We start from the raw sequence: 25,404 nt of genomic DNA, 5'->3' as shown, positions 1-25,404 counted from the left end.
CTGACCGTCTCTGGAATTGCAGGTCTCGATGATCTCTCCCTTCGGCCAACAGTTTCTCGGCAATTTCGGATCGATGATGACAACGACGTCTCCTACACATACGGGTTTCGTATGGATGAGCCACTTCGTCCTTCGGTTGATCTCTGGCAGGTAGTCTGTTAACCAGCGCCTCCAAAATTGATTGACTAGCGCTTGCGATGCGCGCCAGCCTTGATGCAACACGATGCCGCTGTCGTCGTTTACAGTCAGTGGCTTCGTTCCATTCGAGGAACCGAGCAGGAAATGGTTCGGAGTTAGAGCGGGGTCCGATTCATCATCGATCGGAACGTGGGTCAATGACCGAGAGTTCACTACGTTCTCAATCTCAGTCAGAAGGCTCCGGAGTACTTCATCGGTCGGTTTCTTCGTCGGGCAGATGGCGGCCAGATTCTTTTTAACAGTGCGGATCAGGCGTTCCCAACTGCCGCCCATGTGCGACGAAGTTGGGGGGTGAACAACCATTTTGTTTCGGAGCTGACGAACTCTGCCATTATCGCCTGTTGGTTGATAGCGGACTCGGCATTCCGTAGTTCTCGACTTGCGCCGACAAAGTGTGTCCCACGGTCGCTGTATATCATCCTGGGCGAACCGCGACGGGCGATAAAGCTGCGTAGAGCCATGATGCATGAGTCCGTGCTAAGTGAGTGTACCAGCTCAATGTGTATCGCACGAATGGTTAAACAGGTTGCGAGCATTCCCCATCGTTTTTCCACTCTTCTACCGACGACGACCTCCATTGGCCCGAAGTAGTCGATCCCAACGTGCGTGAATGGACGTGAGAATACCGCGAGCCGTGCTGGTGGAAGATCGGACATGATTGGAGGACGTGGAACTGAGTTATCATTTTTACAACGTTGACATTACCTTCTGACTTTAGCGTAGCAAACTCGTAGTCGCGAAATCTTATATTTCTGTCGGATTTCATTTATGGTGGTTTCATGGTTCTGGTGGTGGTATTTTTGGTGGTAGTATGCTATGATCAAGGTGGTCGCCAGGTAAAACAATAGGATTCAAAGACAATGACGCCCCGTTGATCGAGTACGGGCATTAGCTGGTACAGTTCGCTGTTCTTTGGAATTTGCTTGCGTGGTTCTTCCGGGAATTCCTGTGCCCTACGCAATAGGGTCACTTCTCCTTGATACGCTTCCAGTTGCGCATGAGCTCTTCTGTTGTTGGTGGACCCGAAACGATCGGCTTCCCTTGGAGTTGCAGTTTGCAATTGGCTGGAAGGCGGTATACATATCCGACGATATTGACGAGTCGCTTCCAGCTGGAGAACTTATTCACATCGATTACTGTTTCAGGGACCGTGTAGTGTAACAGAAGATTGGGGCGAAGCTCTGCGATTGTGGAATCGCTTTTGGTCGGCGATTGTGGCCACTCCGCCTCCGGACGCCAAAGAAAATCTGGTCCTTTAAACCATCTACTGTCGGGAGTCGTATCCGGCTGACCAGTCCATTTGGTAGCGTCATCGGCTACGTTGAGCTTGGTGGGCACCCAACGCCATTCATTTATCTCCGTGATTTCGAGAATCTCACTAACTCGAAACGCTACAAACTGGGAGTACCGTCGATGATCCGAGTTTATCCAGCACATTACATCCCAGGATTCAGTCCAGAAAAAACGGTTAGAGATTGGGATAGAAAGGAATTCTCCAATCGATCGTGCTAATCTTGCACCTACAACAGCTGCTTGGAGTTCAAGCCTCGAAATTGAAGTGAATTTCAGTGGTGCCACCCGTGTCTTGGCCGAGACTAGAACGCACTCCACGATCTTGTTCTGGACAAAGCGTAGATATACGGCGGCGGCAAAGCCGTTCTCACTGGCATCGACAAATGTGTGCAGCTGTACTTCATAATTTGCACTGGAACTAGTCCGAATACGGTAGCATCGCGGGACCGTGACCTGTTCCACTCGCGGAAGAACCTGCAGCCACCGCTTCCACTTCTCGAATAAAGATTCGCTGATCGGGTCATCCCACTGAACGCCAGATCGCCAAACTTCTTGCAGTAAAATCTTCAGGAACATCAGGAAGTTAGCAATCAGTCCAAGTGGATCGAAGATCGTCATGAGCACCCGGAGTACTTCCCTTTTAGTAGGATACCGTTGGCCTTCTAGCAGCGCTCGATCTTGCCGGCTCCAGCCGACCTTGTAGGTGAAGGCGTCCGACGACGTACACCACCACATCCCTAGCACCTTCTCGGTGGCCATCTCGGATGACAGATCCAGATTTTTCTCTTCGATGGTTTCTTCCTTCAGGGCTGCCAATACACGACCAGAGTTGCCAATCCAGTTACGGATTTCGAACCCGCCTTTTGAGTGTACGAACTTCACTTCCTGTGTCAAACCGATTGCTTCCTCTTCTGTTTCTACGCTCACCAGCATGTCATCCACGTAGTGCCTTTTCGTTATGATTTCCGCTGCTACCGGGTGAACTTGTGCGTAGCGCTCGGCGTTGGAATTTTTAACATATTGAGCACAGCTCGGGGAACAGCAGGCACCGAATGTCATCACACGCATAACGTATGTTGCGATTTCTCCGTTCTTGTCTCTCCAGTAGAACCGTTGGCACTGCTGGTCTTCTTCTAGGATATCCACCTGGTGAAAGATTTCACAGATGTCTCCTGTCAGCCCAACTCGATGCTCCCTGAACTGAAGAAGTGTGGAGAATAGAGAACAAAGCTGATCAGGACCCTTCAGTAGTCCGGAGTTAAGAGATTGGCCGTAAGCCATGGCCGCTGCATCCCATACGATTCTCAGTTTCCCAGGCTTGTTTGGGTTTGTTACGGGAAAGACGGGAGGATACCACGTACGAGCGTATGACTGAGCGAGCTCCAGACTCGAGAGTTTCCTGATATACCCTTTAGTAAAATAATCTGCAATCTGTCGGTTGAGGGCTTCGGCTAACACTGCATCCTTCTCCATGCGTTTCTCAAGAGTAAAACCGTCGAAGAGCCATCGCACGACTGTCAGGGAGGCGAATGTCGTCAAATCGCCAGAGTAGCCCCGTCTCGTATCTACCGTTTCTGAATTTTGTAAGTGACTTCAGCAAGTGTTGTGACCGACGATCATCGGTAGATAAGAGTATGTTGACCGGTTTCGATACTCCAAGACTATCCAAGGCGAAATACTCCTTCATACTACGATGTAGGCTTTCGTCCATCTGTTCTTCTGGGTGGTGTTCGTGAAACGCACATTGGACTATATGGGGAGCTTCTTCGACATGACCACCGTATACAGTCCATCCTAGCCTTGTCTTAGCTGCGGTCGGCTGATCTATTCGACCCTCTCTGCTTTGCAAAACCAAACCGACCCGTGCATGCTTCAGTCCTATCAGGATACGCGGCTGTGCCTCATGATACGGTTCTATTTGCAGACCTCGTAAGTGTGGGTACAGTTGCGACAACTCGGTGATGTCCAGAGTTTGGCGTGAAAGCTGTAGTTTACCTACCGTTCTTACGTTACGCAGATTAAACACCTTGGTGTTGCCGTTTACTCCTGATATTCCTACGTCAACGATTCGAGAGCTCTCTTCGTGACGCTCTTTACCTCCTGTCCACCGCAGACACAGTGGACTGACTTCACCATCTAACTGAAGCTCGTCAGCCAACCAGCTGTCGAGAAGTGTAAGTTCTGAACCGTCATCGAAGAAAGCATAGGCATGAACGGCCTTGTTGATTCCTTGCAGTACTACGGGTAAGTATCGGAACAGTATAGCAGACAACGATGCTCGATGATGGTTGATCCCATGCCCTTGGCTCGGTCCAGGTTGTACAGACGAAGAATGCACGGTATTTGGTGGAGGACGCTCGTTTTTCTGGTCGTTGTGTAATAACTCGTGGTGTCTGACGATACAGCCATTTTTGCCGCAGGGTTTTGCTTTGCAGTTCCCATTGTGACGACGTAAGCATGTTCGGCATAAACCAAATTCCCGAACCGCAGCCCATCTCGCATCTCGAGATAGTTCCAGAAAACGCTTGTATTTGTCTGCCGCTTTATATGTACCCTTGCACGTTGGACAGTCGTGGTTGACGCAAGCTTTGGGTACGAGTGGCGCCCTGTCAGTGGCGTTTGCGTTGGGCGTCTTATATTCCGGGTTCTGCTCAAGTGATTCAAGATGAGCGTTCAAGAAAGCAACCTTAGGACCGCGACCTTCATTACGTGCCGGCTTATGCTCCTGTACAATCGAAGGGACGGCCACCGTGCTCACGTCTTCAGCAAGAGAGTAGACCCAGTCCCCGAAGGTCGCCAAGTTGACCCTAGGTAGAGCTCGACGATGGCACGCCCAGTCCAACTTTATCGTTGGCGGCAGTTTATTGACGAGTTGCTGAAGTAGCGAGACATTGTAAAGGTGGTCCTCCAGCCCACACGCGTCCACTGTTGCACAGAAGTTTTGTACATTCACCGCAAAGCCGACTATGGGACCATCCATAAATGACGTAGCATTATATGGGGGAGGGGGAGTTTTGTAATTTGTGACGATGTGTGACGACAGGGGAGTAGGGGGTCATGTCATGCTACGCAGCTTTTTTAAAGGGAATGTGGGTTGACCTGATGTCACGACAATTTTACGAGTTTCATCTAACTGACATCGTTTTTTATTATTTTTTCTTTTTTTACGGGGACAAGCGGAGGGGTAGGGTTACCGTCAAGCTACATAATTATCAGGGGGGGGGGGGTATTTAGAGTTTTGTGACGAAATGCTACGATGGGGGAGGGGGGTGTTGAAAATCACTCAAAAAATGCTACGTCATTTATGGATGATCCCTATAGTCTCTAACTTGTCCTCCCTCAGGGGTGGTAAGGCATTGATCTTAGCGATCAGAGAATATACAATGGCCTCAGGTTGCCCAAACATCATCGTCAGAGAAGTCATCACTCCTGGAACGTTAGACGCGTGCATCAGACGGCTCTTCACCGCTTCGTATGCTCGTCCTTTTAAGCTCTTCTGCAGCCGGATAATATTCTCATCCATCGTGAATCCGCACATCGCAGTTGTGCTGTTGAACGATGACAGAAAGATCAGCCAATCTTCAGGATTACCAGAGAATGTAGGTAAATCCCTTGATATTGCTTGTCGAGCCGCAAGCTGTGCCCGGGTGGGCTGACGAGCTTGTTGTGGTTCTAAAGGGTTCCGATGTATAATGGATCGACTACACTTCGATGCGCGTTGGTACGTCAAGCCACTGTCCTGTGGAAGTTGCTGCTGCTCTGCTCGGTCCGGATTGGCGATCGGATTGGGTCTGTTGATGCGGCTGGGGATTCGAACGGATGATTGACTGTCTGGACAAGGGCCACATCTTTCCGAATTCTGCACCGAAATTGGCCTAGAATTGGTGCTACCGTAGCCAGAAATCCGAGAATACGATTGGTTACTTCGATGCGATGCGTTTTGTTCCGAGCACTACCCATTCGAAATATCCTGATGGTCTTCTGCCCTGTCAAAAGCGTTGTGCGTTGAATGTTGTTGTGGGTTGAAGTGTTTTGGAGCCGAATCGACCATCTGTCCTTCCTTCTGAAGCGTGTTGACTTCATTTATCCAGTCGTTCACGCGACTCAAACCGTCGTGGGAGTACACATTCGTCCGGCTTGCCATCTGTTGGAGAATGTTGTATTTCCTATCCACGTACAAACGCTGCTTCGCTGCTGCTTGTTGATCAAGCGCATGCTCCTCTTGCAATTTCAATAGCTCCAGTTTCAGCAGCGAGTTCTTAGAAGATGCGTATGAGATCATTGAAAGAGATCCTCTGGGTGGTTGTTCCAAAAGAGCCTTCCGCATGACCGACTTGCTTGTTTTATTCAGCTGCTGCTGTTCTCGCTGCTGAAACTGAGGGGTACTGGAAATTAATTGGTTCTGGCTGGCTCCTGGTCCCTGCTTTATGCTGTCTGTGACTTGATTCACTATCGCTGGAGTCTGTCTGAAATCGTAGATTTTCGCTGGATCCCTTTTGCAGTAGTACAGTTGGGACAGCTCCAGCTCTGGTCCTCGATCTCCTTCGTTACCCCCACGCAAGCGAAATGATGCCACTTGTCGCGCTCGTTGCACTGAACCATGTCGTCGGTGTCCGGACCACCACATATCTTACACGCCCGACCTGGAAGAGTTATATCGGGTTGTGGCTCTACCTCCACATTCTCTTCGACCACCATTGACACACCACCAAACGCACCATCTTCCACTTGTATTTCACTACCACTTTTAACTCCGGCTTTTGCCTTTGACCGCGAACCTTTCGAACCACTTTTCGCGACCGCTTTTGACCGACCCGACATTGCTCAATTTAGACTCAATCCGTAAACGAATATTATAAAATGTTGACAATTTTAGTCAATGTGCATTAAAGGGTTATTTCCGAACTTATAATCTCCAACAATAAAAACAACCAGCGTAGGTTTTCGGGGTGATAGGCAGAATATAATATTCCTGTTGGGGCAACGCGGTTACAATGGCAATATTTTTAGGTTAGGTACAGTTCAGTACAGAAAATTTAGGTTTAGTTAAAGAGATATCACTTACGTTTAGTCCTTTACTTAGTCTTGAGATCGCTTTCTAATTGATTTGGCAATTCAGTTTATAGTTCAATTGGCTGTCTCCTGCTGAGGAAGTTGATTTCTGTATCGATTTGTACTGTACTGGCGTCGCTATTACATAGGCTTTTAGGTTAAGATAGCATAAGTAATTTAAGTTAGTTTTAACTCTCAATTTAAGTATGTAGCATATAGAATCTCACCTTCTAGGCTTGTAAGTAGATGTAAGTTAGATTTTAAAGCGGTAATTTTAGGCTTAATAAACCTCAAGTGTTTCAATAATTCAATTTATAAATTCACTCACTTGTACAATAAAATTTTCACACGTTCTTCTGCCTGCTTCTAGTTGTCTACTCACCGGGATCACACATGACAGCTGCTATACAGTCTATACCTGCCGAAGTGACACTTGACGGGTGTCTATACCTGACATGAGCCCAGTGGGCTTGTCCTTTACGTTCTTTACGTTTATACGTTTATTTGTTTGTTAAGTTACTATGTGAATACCGTTTAGTTAGTACACTCATTCGTTATTATGTATCCGTTAGTCCTTCTATACACGTTACAATCAGTCTAAGTTCGCTCGCTAACCGTCCTCCGTGTCTGCCAGTCTGATATAATCCGCTACATTAAACAGTAAAAGTGTAAAACAGAAAGTCTAGGCATAAAAAGAATCCTCACCGACAAACCATACAGACGCTTTGATGTGCGAAAACAACCTGCATGAATACGCATTTTATTTTTGAAAATTATTTTAAAATATCAAAAGATACCATCGTAATATTTTTAGATGGTATTCCTAGGATATGTGGGAAGAAATTTGCATATTCAGAATTTTCTGGTAGGCCTGCTTGATTACGCATAACATTTTTGAGAATAATTTTAAAATGTCAAAATATACCATGAATGATTGAAAATAGCTCTTTTTCCAATACCGATAACTTTTAAATGGGGAAAACGGGCAAACCAGTTGGTAAACAAATTTATGTGAAAGAAAAGCACAACAAATACTGGACAAATCAGATCTCTCTAAGGCGGCCCTCTATGGAAATACTCGAGCTGAAGTTTGTCTTATTCCGTCGAGAATTGCATTTGATTAGTCGCCATTTGGTTACACTTGCGCCATTGTTATGAAGTAGGCGCAACGGAATTGTCAGTTTCTAGTGCCAGGCGTACACACCAAAATTTGGTTGTCAAGATGCCGAAAAATTTAAATTGAACCTGTTTGACAGAATTGCTTTACTGAAAATTCAGTAATTCAAATTGTCAAGTTGACAGCGCATTTACCGGATTTACAGCAATCCAGCCCGGTATACTGAGAATTCGGCAATTGCGCTGTCAAATTGACAATTTGAATTACTGAATTTTTAGGAAAGCGAATCTGTCAAACAGGTTCAATTCAAATTGCAGATTTTTCGGCATCTTGTATTGCTGAAACTTTCAGCCGATGAAAATTCAGTAAACTTCTGCTGATATTCGGCGAAATTTTTTTGGTATGTATGCATTGAGTTTTTGGACAGCTCTAACTTTCAATTTTCTCAAGACGTGCTTACAAAAGTAAGAAAGGCTTATTATTGCGACTTTAACCCTTCATTTCAGAACTAATAGTAATGTATAGTTATGTATTTGATGACGGAATGAGACAAACTTTTCCATAGAGAGTATTTATATAGAGGGAGATATGATTTTAGCAGTATTTATTGTGCTTTCTTGCAATTTAATTTGATTACCAAGTGGTTTGCCCATTTGAAAGGAATCGGTATTGGAAAAGAGCTATTTTCAAACAAAAAACCTGTTTTAATCCACCTAGTGGTGCATTGATATATTATTGATAATTTATTACTTGATCATTTTTTTTTGAAGTAGGGAAAAGCCCCTTTGAGTGAAATTTCATTTTGTAATCTCTTCTCAAAAAGGCATAAAACCTACTTATCTTTTCAAAATACATGTGAAATGTAATGCTTGATTGTATAATTTTTTCGATCAGTCGTCTTTAAATATCTGAAAATATATAAATTTATGAAGTATCAAAGTTTAAGATTGGATCTCATAAGAAATTCAAAGATGATTTTAAGGACAACAAAGTCTTTATTAGCTAATACATCTCTAAGAGAATGAAAGATAGGTTTTCCTACAGAAGAGAGGGCAGAAATAAAATGTTGTCTTGTTTCTGAAAATCGTGAACAATGTAAAATGATATGATCGATATCCTCATATGACTCTAAACATTCACATAAATTTGAATCAATTATATTAATGCGATATAAATAGTTTTTACATAAATAGTGATTTGATATTATACGAGAGAAAGTTTGTATAAAAAATCTTCCAGTATTTAATCCATAAAACCAAGGTTTACGATTAACATTTGGTAAAATAGAATGGCACATTCGTCCCATTTCACTAAGATCCCAAGCTTGTTGCCAAAGCATATTATTTTATGACGAATCAAAGGAAAGTATTCATTACCTTGAATTCCTCGATCATAAAAAATACCTCTTGATGATCCTAATTTGGCTAACCTATCTGCTTGTTCATTCCCATAGATTTCACAATGCGATGGTACCCAAATAAATGTTATTGAGAATCCTTCTGCGTTCATTTTGTTAATTAGATTTCGAATTAACCATACAAAATGATGTGATTTATTATTAAAATTTATAGAATCAAGAGCTTTGTGCAATGAACATTGATATCAAATGAATAATAAAAATAGGAAGGTGATTCGACTATTTCTTCTGTAATACACGATATGTAAGGCATTAAAATTCTACTAGAGGGATTGATTTGAAATAATGAATTAAGAATAGAAACTATGGGATGACCAGTAGATAAACATTGAGTTAAAAACCTACAATTAAGTTCATGAAATCTAAGTTTAAGAGGAAGAACAGAAGAAATAACTTCAAGGGATTTAATATGTGTAGATTGCAATAAACCTAAACATATTCTTATACAACGATTTTGAACTTTCTCTAATTTTAAAAGATGTGTGTTTGTAGCAGATCCAAAAGTGTAGCAACCATATTCTAAAACTGATAAAATAGTAGTTTTATAAAGCATAATCAAATCAGGAGGAGAAGCACCCCACCACGTGCCAGTGATGCTTCTCATAAAGTTTATTCTTTTGTTACAAGTTTTAAGAAGGTAATGAATATATTTTTTCCATGTAAGTTTGCTATCAAACCAAATACCTAGATATTAATATTCATCAACCTTAATGATTTCCTGATCGAAAAAATATAGATGAAAATTTGAAACGGTACGTTTTCGGGAGAAAATAATATATTGAGTTTTAGACACTGAAAAAGTGAATCCATTATCAAGAAACCATTTCTCTAATCTATCCAACGCGATTTGCATACAATTTTGAATAACGACCCTATTTTTTCCTACAACTGAAAGCACCTTATCATCTGCAAATTGATAAAAAATACAACCATTGGGAATAATTCTGGTTATATCACTTGTGTAAATATTATATGAAAAGGGACTTAAACAAGATCCTTGAGGTAAGCCAAAATAACTATATCGGGATAGTTTAATTGAATCGTTTAAATAAAAGTGTATAATTTTGAAGGAGAAAAGATTATTAAGAAAATTAACAATAATAGAAGGAACTACTAATTCAAACATTTTTAGCGATAGAATATTGATTATTAGTGAATCGTAAGCTCCTGAAATGTCCAAAAACGTAGCTGTCATGTCTTCTTTTTTATTGAAACAAAGTTGAATTTGGGATGCTAAAAGGGCAGTACAATCCCTAGTACTTCTTCCTTTTCTAAAACCATACTGTGAGTCTGATAAAATTTGTTCTCGTTCTGCCCATATTTCAAGACGATTTAGAATAATTCTTTCTAGTAATTTACGTATACAAGAGAGTAGACTTATAGGACGTCTACTATCAACTAAAGATGGATTCCTACCCGGTTTGAGAATACTTACAACCTTAATCTCGCGCCAATCATTGGGTAAAATGTTTTGTGTTATAAAAGTATTGAACAAATTTACTAAATGTATTTTTCCATTATCAGATAAATAGGAAAGAACAATAAATTTTATTTTATCTAAACCAGGAGAACTATTGTTACAGGTAGATAAAGCATAGTTGAATTCTTGAAATGAAATAGGTGAACCTAAATGGGGAAAAGGACTAGAAAATAGTTGAGTCAATATTTTAATATTAGAAGGAACATAATCCGGACAAATTTTTGAAGCAAATAGCTCTACCCAATTTTCTGAACATTCAGAGTTAGACAAAGTACAATTACGTAATCTCCTGGCAGTCGACCACAAAATGGACATTGAAATTTTTTTATCAAGATTTTGAACAAAGTTTCGCCAATAATTACGTTTTACATTTCTTATAAAAGAAATGTATAGAATTCGCTCAACCTTTCAAGATTTTTTCGGACTATTATCAAAAGAGATATTTAATATTAAATGCGCAGGAAAGATTTTTATCATTTCCCATTGCCAGAAATATGACCAAAAACATGTAATCTATTATCAACGCCAAAACGGCTTATTTTAGGTCAATAGTATCTTCGGAGAATTTGATGGAGGCAATATTCCCTTTCTTTTGGTATTGTGCTTTTGCTGATTAATCCCCCTATGAGTGAGATATTTTCACAAATTTTCTTGGAAGTGGTTATATCGAAATGATGCCTTCAGCAAATTTGTAGCTCTTACTTTTGCGAATAACTTTTCTGAGACTTCAAATACCTATTTTGAATACTTTAAAAGTTATGGCTTGTTGTTGTGGATTACTCTTTGTCGCCTATTTATTGTTCAATATAGTAATAATCCATTGAAATAAGCCAAACATTATTACGATAAAACGAATTTTGTATTTCATTTTTCTATCTACAACCGCTAGAAGTAATCACCGAACACTTCCAAGTTGTCTGGAAGGAACTTGATAACTTATCAGTGCAAAAATGTTCATTTGTACGAACCTTCTGACTGCAATTTTTCTAACTTATAACCATCGGATCGATCTGAAACATATCGGAAAATGAAATCGAAGTAAATAACTCCAAGCAACGGCGTAGCCAAGAGAAGGTTTTGGGGTTTAACACCATACAACCCCCACACCCCAAAAAAATATTGGATTGGAGTTGAAAATTTATTGATGCAGAATGATTTAATTCAACATTACAATAACAATTATCTGATCCGTACATTGATAACCTGTTGTTGTAAACGTCATAAGGACTATTGATAAATTGTTGGAATGGGGTCCTGATATGTAACTGATCTATTGGTCTTGATTTCACAGTTGTCTAATAGCATCAATATCAAATTCCTGCCTGAAAACATTCCAATAGAAAATTCCAGAGTTCTGTTATCAATCATAATCCTCAGATTTATTTTCAAATTGAGCCCGTTTTTGTAGAAATGTACTGTAATAAGGGTTTTTATTTAATAGGAAGCGAAGTTAAAATTGATTTAATGTCTATGAAACATAAAACTGCTCACCAAAAAAATGCATAACTTTCAACATTAGCTAACAATGTTTTTGCCTTTCTCATTCACTCTAAAATTCGTCAATCTAATCCCGACCCAGAGAGCCGAGTATCATATGCCAATGGACTTCCGGTTCCGGAGTTACGAGTTGAAGAGTGCAATCACACAGCAAATTCCCATATAAACTGAAATGAAAAATTTTCAAAATCAAATTTGTATTTTTGATGCCAAATGACTTTAAAATGCATGAAACATTGACAAAAATTGACTTTTTTGGACTTTGGTACATTTTTGCCTTTCTCATATAGAAAGGTTATGCAATCACTATAAAAATCGTCAATCATACCGGCCCGGAAGGAGCATGCAGTGAGGGGTTGCTACTTTAAAATTAAAACTAGTTTAAAATTTCTTAACAAGTTGAAAATTTTCGGCAGGACCTGGACCTCCCGAATCTTTCTCCATGATCCGCCGCTGGTTTCAAGCGATGTTTCAGTATCACATAGTATCTCAAGATCGTGGCTGTCGATCCATTGTACGTATGTGCAAATCGTACTGAACATGTAATATTCATTTCCACCATTGTATTGAACATAACCAGCCATGGAATCGTAGTCTGGACAAATGAGACAAGCACAATTGCACCACTAGGTGGATTAAAACAGGTTTTTATTTTGGGAATGCGTCGAGTTGAGATGAAAACGTAATATGATTAATAACGAGGATAACACTTTCCGAATGTAGAGAGAAATTTATGAAAAATGACGATTTCCATTCGATTCTAGCAGGTTCTGATCGATTTTGATGAGCATTTGATTTTTGTTGTATGACCAATTATATGTATAGGTCAAATGTTTAAAAACAGTAATTGAAGGTCAAGATAGCATCATTTTTAAACCGCTAATTTCGGAGGTTTAGTATCTTCGATGAGTTTTACAAACGTTGAACAGCGCATCATTTGATAAAATAATTTTGACGGTATATCGTCCAAGAAGTATTTATGGTGAATTTTCTCAGGTTCATATTCATGACTACAAGAAAGTCTCAACAAATTCGCTAAGAACACGAACTCTGTTACTATTTTCTGAAAAATTAATTCTGCATAATTTTAAAACTCCAAAAATTACGGATTCGGAATTATGCCGTTTGGACAGTATGATCGATTTTCACCAAACCCCCACCAAACCGAATTTCTGGCTACGCCGCTGACTTCAAGTAAGTAGAAACAAAGTCGTTCTACACTCGTTCACAAGAAACTTCTTCGAATGCTGAATATCTATTATATTACATTAAAACCCCGATTTTATCAGACAAATATGAACATATGTTTGATGGGCTCTAGCAGACGAACAAGACTGAATTCGAGTAAATCCTTTCTTGAGCATGTCTTCCTTATCATGAAGATGGAAATATGCAAAAATAAAGTTCATCATAATCAGAAATAGTTATCAGACTACATCAAGGGACGAGAAGAATATTTTAACAGCTTCAGTTTATTATAAAGTAAAAAATTGCCCGATTTAGTCAATGTGCCTATTTTGTCAGCCTAAAATACACCATGAGATTGATAAAAATGGGTCTTTATTGTATATATTATTCACTGTGTTTCACATTAATAGATACATTTCATTTTTGGAGATTTTTTATTGCAACGAACTACAACAATTTTTAGTTAGCTTTCAAGGGGTTATTTTATAGACTTCTCCCAAAATTTGGCGAACCTATTCCAATTAGTATACCAATTAATTGGTATACTTTAGGGTTTATATGTTGCAGATAGAGAACATACTGAAATTTTCAGCTCTTTTGCTACACAATATTACGAAATCTTATTAAACCATTTTTCCTAATAAGTTTGTGAAAATTATAAACTATGTGAAATTTTTTAATAGTTTTATTTTTCATTTAACCGTGATTTTTTAATAAATAGTGACCATCGCTTCACAACGTAGTCTATTTTTCATGGCTTGCGGTGAGCACGGTCTCTCGAATTGCTGAACTGAAAATTATGGAATAGAAATTAATTTTTAGTATTCTTTACAGATTTAACTCGCCGCGCAGATAGCTCTGAATTAGACGATTTCGCTAGATTTTCAGAGCACTGTGCACCCAGTGAATTAACGCAAGTGACGGATAGTTATCGAAAAGTTTCGTAAAAATGAAAATTCCAGTAATGATGATGATTTTCCCAAACGGTTCGTTTTCGAGAGGTTTTTATTTGTTCTTTGGCATTAGGATTAGCGATAATAATTCAAATCAAGGATACTACTGGGAAGTCACCTTTAGAAAAAGTCGATGTCGAAGTAAAATTTGGAACTATGCACGCATGCACTTCAGAGATAGCGCGATATCAGGAGCTGCGATTTCATTTCAACGCTTTTTTTGTGAAAAGGGCGATACTTACAAATGTAAACATAAGGCTTTTTTCATACATGCGAATGAGGGCTTTGAAACGCAACAAATTAACCTAAAAATTTGGATTCTACGATATTGCTTTCTTAAACTACAGCAAAAAATACAACGGTTTGTTTGTTTATTTAAAGTTTCGCCCTCCACGCCCCATGCAAACAAACAGGGCGATACTTTTTTTGCTAGCAGTTTAGAGGCGAAACTGTTATTTTCGTATTTTTTTAGGATTATCAAGCTGATACCAGCTGTAAATAGTAACAATGATCGCTATTGAAAAAACACGGACGAAATCGGTGGTGTAGAACGGTAGTTATTGTAAAAAACGTAAGGGCGATACTTTAATGCTGATAGGTGGGACCGAAAAAGTAAACAATCGCCAAAGGGGCGATACTATCATTTTGCCAATTTCAATAGCAAAAACAAATTTTAATTTAATAATTTCAAATACTTTATGAAGTTTTGGGTTTCGATCACTGAATCATGCAATCTAGGATGTACAATAGTTCTTAAATAGGAAATAAAACCAAGTCTGGAAATATTCACTGTTGATTTTCTTTGAATGGTATCACTGCTAGTATCACCCTTTTCAAGAAAAAGCGTTGATTTCTTAGTTCTCAGTCGCGTTAGAAATTTGAGTAAAGTATAAACTTCAAATCGATTAAAAAAGAATCGATTTTTTGGCTCAGTACAATATATAACCCCTTCAGGAAAATTCAGTTTTCCCACCACAATTTAGATATTTTATTAACAGAGCATTAACAATAATTCGTTTGTATGTCTATTTTATGGGCCATTTTTTCGCGTTTCCATTGATTTGGTTGGAGATTTCTAGCACTGATTTTGTCCTATGCTGATTTGAGCGATTCTCTGAGTCCTGCCACTATCCCATGTAGTATTGTTATCAAAAACATCGCGAAGCATCAAGTTCTAAATGTTCTCAAACGATATAATATCCGAAGAGAGTGATAAGAGTTATAAGAAATGTCTCATCACACTGTTAGGTGGATTAAAAACGTTTTTTAAATTTAGTCGTACTTGTAAACATAGCTTCCATTTTGCGATATATTAAATAATCATTAATTAAACCAGATGATTTAAATTTTTAAACGCTGCAGATTTTGAATTTAAAAGAGACGAAAATTCAGAATCTCACCAAAATGTTAGAGATTTGCTATTATTGTTAGAATTTGAATGGTGTTTGGTTTGAGCTTGTAATAAATTTTGAAATAAAATATCACAAAATAATTTATAATTATTAAGAGGATTTAGTGAGTAATCAAAATTTTCTAATGAATATGAAACTAAATTAGCCCAATCAATATTTTTAGTTAAATCAAACATGATGTGTTCAACAGAGTAATTTAAATTAGATGTATATTGATAAATTAATATTATTGGTAAATGATCGCTACCATTCAAATCATCAATAGTTTCCCAAGAACAGTATAAATGCATGGTCCGGGAACATAAAGAAATATCTACTGAAGAATTCCTAGCTGGGGGAACAGCTATTCTGGTTGGATAACCATTATTTATAACTGATAAATGTAATTCATCAATAATATCTAAAATAATAAGACCTCTACCATCTTCTCTGTCAGATCCCCAAGAAAAACTATGACCATTAAAATCTCCTAGTATGAAATATGGTTCTGGAACAGTAGAAAGTAGATTTTTGAATTTAGAAGACGAAAAACTGTTGTTTGGAGGAATATAAATTGATAGAATAGAAAATTTGGAATTATTTATTTTAACTGTTATTCCAACGCATTCAATCGACTTAGAGGAAGGGAGTTCAAGAGAACAATATTCAATATTATGACGAATACCAATCATAACACCACCAAAAGATAAATTTCTATCTTTTCTTATAATATTGAAAGAAGGAATACGGAAAAATTTTGTATGATTTAACCAAGTTTCGCAAATACAGAAAATATCCACATTATTATTACAAATTAATGACTTCAAGTGATCAATTTTTGGAATAATGCTTCTACAATTCCATTGAAGAAATTTCAAATAATTATTTTGCTGTAAAACCATTAAAATTTGAAAATAATTGAACGATTAAAGGCAAAAATGAGGATAGTTTACTAAAAAGAGTAGAAATCAAAGGAACGAGATATTTTTTTCCAAAAATCATTACGTCCCAATAATTCAATGAGCTTCATTAAAATGTTATGCAATATAGATTTTGATTCACCGGGATCTAAATGCTTGTTTTCAGAATCATTTTTGTGAAAACCTGGAATATCACTAGATAATGTAGGTTTAAGTGGAGGAAATTCTTTTGGATTGAAAATAGTTTAATTAGAAGGATTGTTATTTTTCTTTGGTTCACGTCGAACATTACTTCTACGTTTTATTGGAGGACGATAACTACATTGGGGTTGAGGATCAGAAATATAATTATCACCATTATTAGAAAATAAATCGAAAGAATTTTCAGTAAGAAAAATAGATGAAGATGATTTAAGTAATGCAGCGTATGAAATTTTGCTTTTGGTAAACGTTCTTTGGTATAATTTAGATTTTTAGATTTAGATTTTTAATTAATATATGCGGGACATTCATTCAGTTGAGTATGAACATCTTTGCATAAAATACATTTTTCATCGGATGAATCACAAGAAGAAGTAATATGGTTATCACCAAATTTTCAACATTTTATTTTATTTTATTTGAACAAAATTTCTCAGTGTGACGAATAGTTGGCAATTATCACAGTGATCACACTTTAGGTGTGAAAATACGAACCCGAAATATTACATTATGTACATATAAAAAATGTGGAAGAGCAGATCCAGAAAATGTTACACGGATAGCATTAGAAGTAATGAATTTAGAGCTATTATTTTCAATGACTTTTCTATACAGGCGTTCACAGTGTAAAACCTGAACAGACGAAATACTTTTATTTTTAAATACTCCTGATCCATGATTGAGTATATCATGAGAATTAATAGATTCGTCAAATATAACTCCGTCAATTTCAACAAGATCAGAAGGAATATAAACTCTATAAATATCAGAAAAGAGTTTAGATGATACTAACGAATTTGCTTCAATGCAATCAGAAAATGTAATTTTTAATCTATTTAAAGAAATTTTTTTAATTTCTATAACGGATTTAAATTTTTTATAAATCTCAGAAGAAATGTGTAAAACATTTATTGGTTTGTCTTTTTTTCTAAAATAAACAGTATAAGGTCCTGTTGAAGATGAAGGATATATCCTTATACGATTTTCTATTTTCTCAATAGGAGCATCCAAATTATCTGGAGTGTCGTTCAAACCAATTTTGTTTAAATCAACATCCATTCTAAAGTAAAAATTTAGCTACCAAATTGGGAAATACTACGAGAGAAAAACATAATAAAAAAACGCTTTTAATCCACCTAACAGTCTGATGAGACATTTCTTATAACTCTTATCATTCTCTTCGGATATTATATCATTTGAGAACATTTAGAACTTGATGCTTCGCGATGTTTTGCCTTTCTCAATAGAAAGGTATTGCAATTGCTCTGAAAACCGACTTTTTAACGGAGGGCCGAGTGACATATACCATTCGATTCAGTTCGTCGAGTTAAGCAAATGTCTGTGTATGTATGTATGTGTGTATGTATGTGTGTGTATGTATGTGTGTGTATGTGCGTCTGTGTGTGTACGCGAACACAATCTCACTCACTTTTCTCAGAGATGGCTGAACCGATTTTCATAAACTTAGTCCCAAATGAAAGGTGCAACGTTCCCATAGGCTGCTATCGAATTTCTAATGAATCCGACTTCCGGTTCCGGAATTACAGTGTGATGAGCACGATCACGCAGAAAATGTCGATTTTAATAAATTCTGCAATGAATGTATAAGGGTGAAAAAATTTCCAAAATGTGACCACAACTGCTTCGATTTGTAGTACTAGGTCACTAATAGCCATTCAAAGTCTCTTTGGTCACATTGGCCACCATCCTCGGTTCCGGAAGTCCCGGCGGAAGTATTCAAATTCAGAATAACAGTCATATCGGTTCCTCAGAGATGGCTAGACCGAATCAACCAAACTTAGTCTCAAATGAAACATGTTACGTCCCCGTAAATGGCTATTAAATGTCATCCCGAACCAACTTCCGGTTCCGAAGTTACGGGTTGTGGCGTGCGATCACATAGCAAATTGTGATTCTAACCAATACTCCGATGAAAGCAAAAAAGGTAAAAATTTCGCTAAAATGTCTCTCAAACAACTTAAATTTGCAGTTCTAGGTCACCGACGGCCAAACAAACTTTCGTTGACTACATTGACCACCACAGACGGTTCCGGAAGAGCCCGGAAAAAGCGGCCATCTTTCAAAACTAGCAAACTCATATCAGTTTCTCGGAAATGCGTATGAAATTTTTCTTTTGGTTAACGTTCTTTGGTATAATTTAGATTTTTAGATTTAGATTTTTAATTAATATATGCGGGACATTCATTCAGTTGAGTATGAACATCTTTGCATAAAATACATTTTTCATCGGATGAATCACAAGAAGAAGTAATATGGTTATCACCAAATTTTCAACATTTTATTTTATTTTATTTGAACAAAATTTCTCAGTGTGACGAATAGTTGGCAATTATCACAGTGCATTACTTTAGGTGTGAAAATACGAACCCGAAATATTACATTATGTACATATAAAAAATGTGGAAGAGCAGATCCAGAAAATGTTACACGGATAGCATTAGAAGTAATGAATTTAGAGCTATTATTTTCAATGACTTTTCTATACAGGCGTTCACAGTGTAAAACCTGAACAGACGAAATACTTTTATTTTTAAATACTCCTGATCCATGATTGAGTATATCATGAGAATTAATAGATTCGTCAAATATAACTCCGTCAATTTCAACAAGATCAGAAGGAATATAAACTCTATAAATATCAGAAAAGAGTTTAGATGATACTAACGAATTTGCTTCAATGCAATCAGAAAATGTAATTTTTAATCTATTTAAAGAAATTTTTTTAATTTCTATAACGGATTTAAATTTTTTATTAATCTCAGAAGAAATGTGTAAAACATTTATTGGTTTGTCTTTTTTTCTAAAATAAACAGTATAAGGTCCTGTTGAAGATGAAGGATATATCCTTATACGATTTTCTATTTTCTCAATAGGAGCATCCAAATTATCTGGAGTGTCGTTCAAACCAATTTTGTTTAAATCAACATCCATTCTAAAGTAAAAATTTAGGTACCAAATTGGGAAATACTACGAGAGAAAAACATAATAAAAAAACGCTTTTAATCCACCTAACAGTCTGATGAGACATTTCTTATAACTCTTATCATTCTCTTCGGATATTATATCATTTGAGAACATTTAGAACTTGATGCTTCGCGATGTTTTGCCTTTCTCAATAGAAAGGTATTGCAATTGCTCTGAAAACCGACTTTTTAACGGAGGGCCGAGTGACATATACCATTCGATTCAGTTCGTCGAGTTAAGCAAATGTCTGTGTATGTATGTATGTGTGTATGTATGTGTGTGTATGTATGTGTGTATGTGCGTCTGTGTGTGTACGCGAACACAATCTCACTCACTTTTCTCAGAGATGGCTGAACCGATTTTCATAAACTTAGTCCCAAATGAAAGGTGCAACGTTCCCATAGGCTGCTATCGAATTTCTAATGAATCCGACTTCCGGTTCCGGAATTACAGTGTGATGAGCACGATCACGCAGAAAATGTCGATTTTAATAAATTCTGCAATGAATGTATAAGGGTGAAAAAATTTCCAAAATGTGACCACAACTGCTTCGATTTGTAGTACTAGGTCACTAATAGCCATTCAAAGTCTCTTTGGTCACATTGGCCACCATCCTCGGTTCCGGAAGTCCCGGCGGAAGTATTCAAATTCAGAATAACAGTCATATCGGTTCCTCAGAGATGGCTAGACCGAATCAACCAAACTTAGTCTCAAATGAAACATGTTACGTCCCCGTAAATGGCTATTAAATGTCATCCCGAACCAACTTCCGGTTCCGAAGTTACGGGTTGTGGCGTGCGATCACATAGCAAATTGTGATTCTAACCAATACTCCGATGAAAGCAAAAAAGGTAAAAATTTCGCTAAAATGTCTCTCAAACAACTTAAATTTGCAGTTCTAGGTCACCGACGGCCAAACAAACTTTCGTTGACTACATTGACCACCACAGACGGTTCCGGAAGAGCCCGGAAAAAGCGGCCATCTTTCAAAACTAGCAAACTCATATCAGTTTCTCGGAAATGGTTGGGCCGATTTTCACAAACTTAGTCCCAAATGATAGCTATATTATCCCCACAGATGTCTGTAAAATTTCGCGCGGATCGCTTATATGGTTCCGGAAATATAGACTGAACCGTTCGGTCACATATGAAATTCCCATATACACCGGATCTCGAAATTTTGTTCAAAGGGGGACCCCATGAAATTTCAGAAATCGAATTCGTATTTTTGATGCCAAACATCTTTAAAATGCATGAAACGTCGAGATTGTATGTAATCACGACAAAAAATTTTTTTTCATGAAAATCGACTTTTTGGGAGTGCCGATTTCGCACCTTTTTGCCTTTCTCAATAGAAAGGTATTGCAATTGCTCTGAAAACCGACTTTTTAACGGAGGCCCGGAGGGCCGAGTGACATATACTATTCGATTCAGTTCGTCGAGTTCGGCAAATGTCTGTGTGTATGTATGTGTGTGTATGTATATGTGTGTATGTGTGTGTATGCGCGTCTGTGTGTGTACGCGAACACAATCTCACTCACTTTTCTCAGAAATGGCTGAACCGATTTTCACAAACTTAGTCCCAAATGAAGGGTGCAACGTTCCCATAGGCTGCTATCGAATTTCTAATGGATCCGACTTCCGGTTCCGGAATTACAGGGTGATGAGCACGATCACGCAGAAAATGTCGATTTTAATAAATTCTGCAATGAATGTATAATGGTGAAAATTTTTCCAAAATGTGACCACAACTGCTTCTATTTTTAGTACTAGGTCACAAACAGCCATTCAAAGTCTCTTTGGTCACATTGGCCACCATCATCGGTTCGGAAAGCCCCAGCGGAAGTATCCAAGTTCAGAATAACAGTCACATCGGTTTCTCGGAGATGGCTAGACCGAATCAACCAAACTTAGTCTCAAATGAAAGATGTTGCGTCCCCGTAAATGGCTATTAAATGTCATCCCGAACCGACTTCCGGTTCCGGAGTTACGGGTTGTGGCGTGCGATCACATAGCAAATTGTGATTCAAACCGATACTCCGATGAAAGCAAAAAAGGTAAAAATTTCGCTAAAATGTCTCTCAAACAACTTAAATTTGCAGTTCTAAGTCACCGACGGCCAAACAAACTTTCTTTGACTACATTGATCACCATAGACGGTTCCGGATGTGCCCGGGAAAAGCGGCCATCTTTCAAAACTAGCAAACTCATATCAGTTTCTCGGAAATGGTTGGGCCGATTTTCACAAACTTAGTCCCAAATGATAGCTATATTATCCTCACAGATGTCTGTGAAATTTCGCACGGATCGCTTATATGGTTCCGGAAATATAGACTGAACCGTCCGGTCACATATGAAATTCCCATATAAGCCGGAACTCAATTTTTTTTTTCAAAGGGGGACCCCATGAAATTTCAGAAATCGAATTCGTATTTTTGATGCCAAACATCTTTAAAATGCATGAAACGTCGAGATTTTATGTTATCACGAAAAAATTTTTTTTATAAAAATCGACTTTTTGGGATTTTGCTGATTTTGCGCCTTTTTGCCTGAAAAGAAAGGCTATGCAATCACTGTAAAAATCGACTTTTTAACCGAGGGCCGAGTGTCATACACCATTCGATTCAGTTCGTCGAGATCGGCAAATATCTGTGTGTGTATGAATGTGTGTGTATGTGTGTGTCATTTAAACTCACACAATTTTCTCAGAGATGGCTGAATCGATTTTCGCAAACTTAGTTTCATCTGAAAGGTATAACGCTCCCATAAGCTGCTATTGAATTTTTTAGTTAATCCGACTTCCGGTTCCGGAGTTATGGGTTGAAGAGTGCGGTCACACAGCAAATTCCCATATAAACTGGTACCACCATCATGTTCAAATGATGTAAAACATATTACAATTTATGTAACATTACTCTAGTTTGCGGGTCTGGATCATTAATGATCAATTAAAGCAGCTTTGACCACATTGGCCACCTATGACGGTTCATGACGCCCCCGGGGAACCCGCCAAGTTCCTAAGCTAATATCACACCCATTCCCCAACGAATTCTCAACCGATTTTTACAAACTTGATTTCAAATGAAAGATACAGTAATACCTTTGACTGCTGCTGATTTTCATTCGGTTCTGACTCTTGCTTCCGGAGTTACAGGGGTATTAGTAAGAATACACTGGAATTTCCCATATAAATCGGTACAATCGTAATACCTCAGAGGCTAAAAACTATTGAAATGGTCACCAAATTACTTCTAATCGCAGATCTAGATCACTGATTGCCAATCAAACATTCTTTGAATATATTGTCCACTATCGACGATTCCGGAAGTCCGGAATTCCGGGCATATTCCACAATTAAAGTCATATCGGTTCTTCGGTGATGACTGAACCGATTTTCTCAAACCAAGTCTCAAATGAACGGCAAAATATGCAGTTGAGTATTGCGTCGCCGCCCCTCTCCCCGCCTTGCCCTTACACCTCCCTCCTTCATCACTCCCCTCCCCTTGGACCACCCTCACGCCCGCATTTCCTTCATCCACCCCGTATACCGAAATAAGATGAAGGATTTCTGACGCATCCTCCACTCCCACTCAACTAACCCCATTCCTTCCACTTTCAAACCCATTCCACCAACATTTCAAAATTAAATCACATGAAGATAACATTGAACTCATGCTGATTAAGCTAATTAAACATTATTCTTTTGCCTTTCTCATATAGAAAGGTTATGCAATTGCTCCAAAAACCGACTTTCTAATCGAGGCCCGGAGGGCCGAGTCTCATATAACATTCGACTCAGTTCGCCGAGATCGCAAAATATCTGTGTGTATGTATGTGTGTATGTATGTATGTATGTATGTATGTATGTATGTATGTATGTATGTATGTATGTATGTATGTATATATGTATGTATGTGTGTATGTGCGGATTTGTTACCAAAATGTCCATATCGGTTTCTCGGAGATGGCTGAGCCGATTTTTACAAACTAAGATTCAAATGAAAGGTATAATATTCCCATAGGTTGCCATTGAATTTCATTTTCAACCGACATCTTGTTCCGGGTTACGAGTTGAAGAATATGGTTACAAAACAAAATTTGTTGATTTGTCCACATCGGTTTCTCGGAATTTTCTGAACCGACTTTGACAAACTTGATTTTAAATGAAAGGTCCATCAGCTGTTGTAGAATTTTGTGTGGATCCGAGTTCTGGTTCCTGAATTACAGGGTGATACGTACGATCACGCAGCAAATCCCGATTCTAACGAATTCTGCGATGAATGTAAAAAGGTAATTTTTTTTAAAAATGTTAACACAACTGTTGAATTTGTAGATCTAGGTCACCAACAGTCATTCAAAGTCTTTTTGGCCACACTGGCCACCATCGACGGATCCGGAAGCATCCAAATTCAGAATAACGGTTATATTGGTTTCTCGAAAATGGCTAGACCGATTTGATCAGCTTAGTCTCAAATGAAAGGTGTTGCGTCCCCGGAAACTGATATTAAATTCCATCTCCATCCGACTTCCGGCTCCGGAATTACGGGTTGTGGAGTGCGATCACATAGAAAACTCAGATTCAAACCGATACCGCGATGAATACAAAAAGGTGCTCTTATATATACTTACCAAGTGTAATAAGAATGAAAGACATTTCCATAATGTTATATTGTACGAACCAGCTATTAAATCATAGTTTGGAGAATTGAGAAAGGCACAATTGCACCTCTAGGTGGTTTAAAACAGGTTTTTTAAGTTACACATTGTATTTAACGTTTGGTAGACAACTCTATTTTCATATTTTTTCAGTGCACCATATAAATAACACTTTTTGTACATTATATTTATGTAATTAAATGGTAAGATTTTCCTTTAAAAACCGCGACACGTATAAACGATCTAAATAGTCAATGAACAAACATGGATTCACGCTTGAAGTCTGGTAGAAATACATCTATGACCGCATACCACATCCAAACCGTTATACATTTCGATTCCGTCAATGAAATATTTTCAAACTTGCAGGGGATATACTTGATTACTATATCTTTCGAATGCCACGTGCTAAATAAGTAGACAAATATTTTCTGTTTATAGAGATAGAACCAAACCCGTGGGTGTTTGCTGGTAGCCTTAGGGACCATCCATAAATGACGTAGCATTATATGGGGGAGGGGGGAGTTTTGTAATTTGTGATGATGTGTGACGACAGGGGAGTAGGGGGTCATGTCATGCTACGTAGCTTTTTAAAGGGAATAGGGGTTGACCTGATGTCACGACAATTTTACGAGTTTCATCTAACTGACATCGTTTTTTTTATTATTTTTTCTTTTTTTACGGGGACAAGTGGAGGGGTAGGGTTACCGTCAAGCTACGTAATTATCAGGGGGGGTATTTAGAGTTTTGTGACGAAATGCTACGATGGGGGAGGGGGGTGTTGAAAATCACTCAAAAAATGCTACGTCATTTATGGATGATCCCTTAGCGATAATAATTTAAATCAAGGATACTACTGGGATTTACTTCGACATCGACTTTAGAAAAAGTCGATGTCGAAGTAAAATTTGGAACTATGCACGCATGCACTTCAGAGATAGCGTGATATCAGAAGCTGCGATTTCATTTCAACGCTTTTTGGTGAAAAGGGCGATACTCACAAATGTAAACATAAGGCTTTTTCATACATGCGAATGAGGGCTTTGAAACGCAACA

At 38.3% G+C, this 25,404-nt stretch overlaps 1 protein-coding gene across 1 annotated transcript; it reads right to left on the bottom strand.

The window, feature by feature from the left end:
• Positions 1–1,164: 1,164 nt before the first annotated feature.
• Positions 1,165–4,471, bottom strand: LOC131687564 (uncharacterized). Its single transcript, XM_058971653.1, has 2 exons — positions 3,061–4,471; positions 1,165–3,005 (listed from the first exon to the last, which is right to left on the bottom strand). The coding sequence occupies exons 1-2, from the start codon at positions 4,469–4,471 to the stop codon at positions 1,165–1,167; spliced, it is 3,252 nt and encodes a 1,083-aa protein (XP_058827636.1).
• Positions 4,472–25,404: the final 20,933 nt, after the last annotated feature.

The sequence above is a fragment of the Topomyia yanbarensis genome, chromosome 3 (genome assembly GCF_030247195.1).
Source record: "Topomyia yanbarensis strain Yona2022 chromosome 3, ASM3024719v1, whole genome shotgun sequence".
NCBI lineage: Eukaryota > Metazoa > Arthropoda > Insecta > Diptera > Culicidae > Topomyia > Topomyia yanbarensis.
This window is presented reverse-complemented; position numbering and strand designations above follow the sequence as displayed.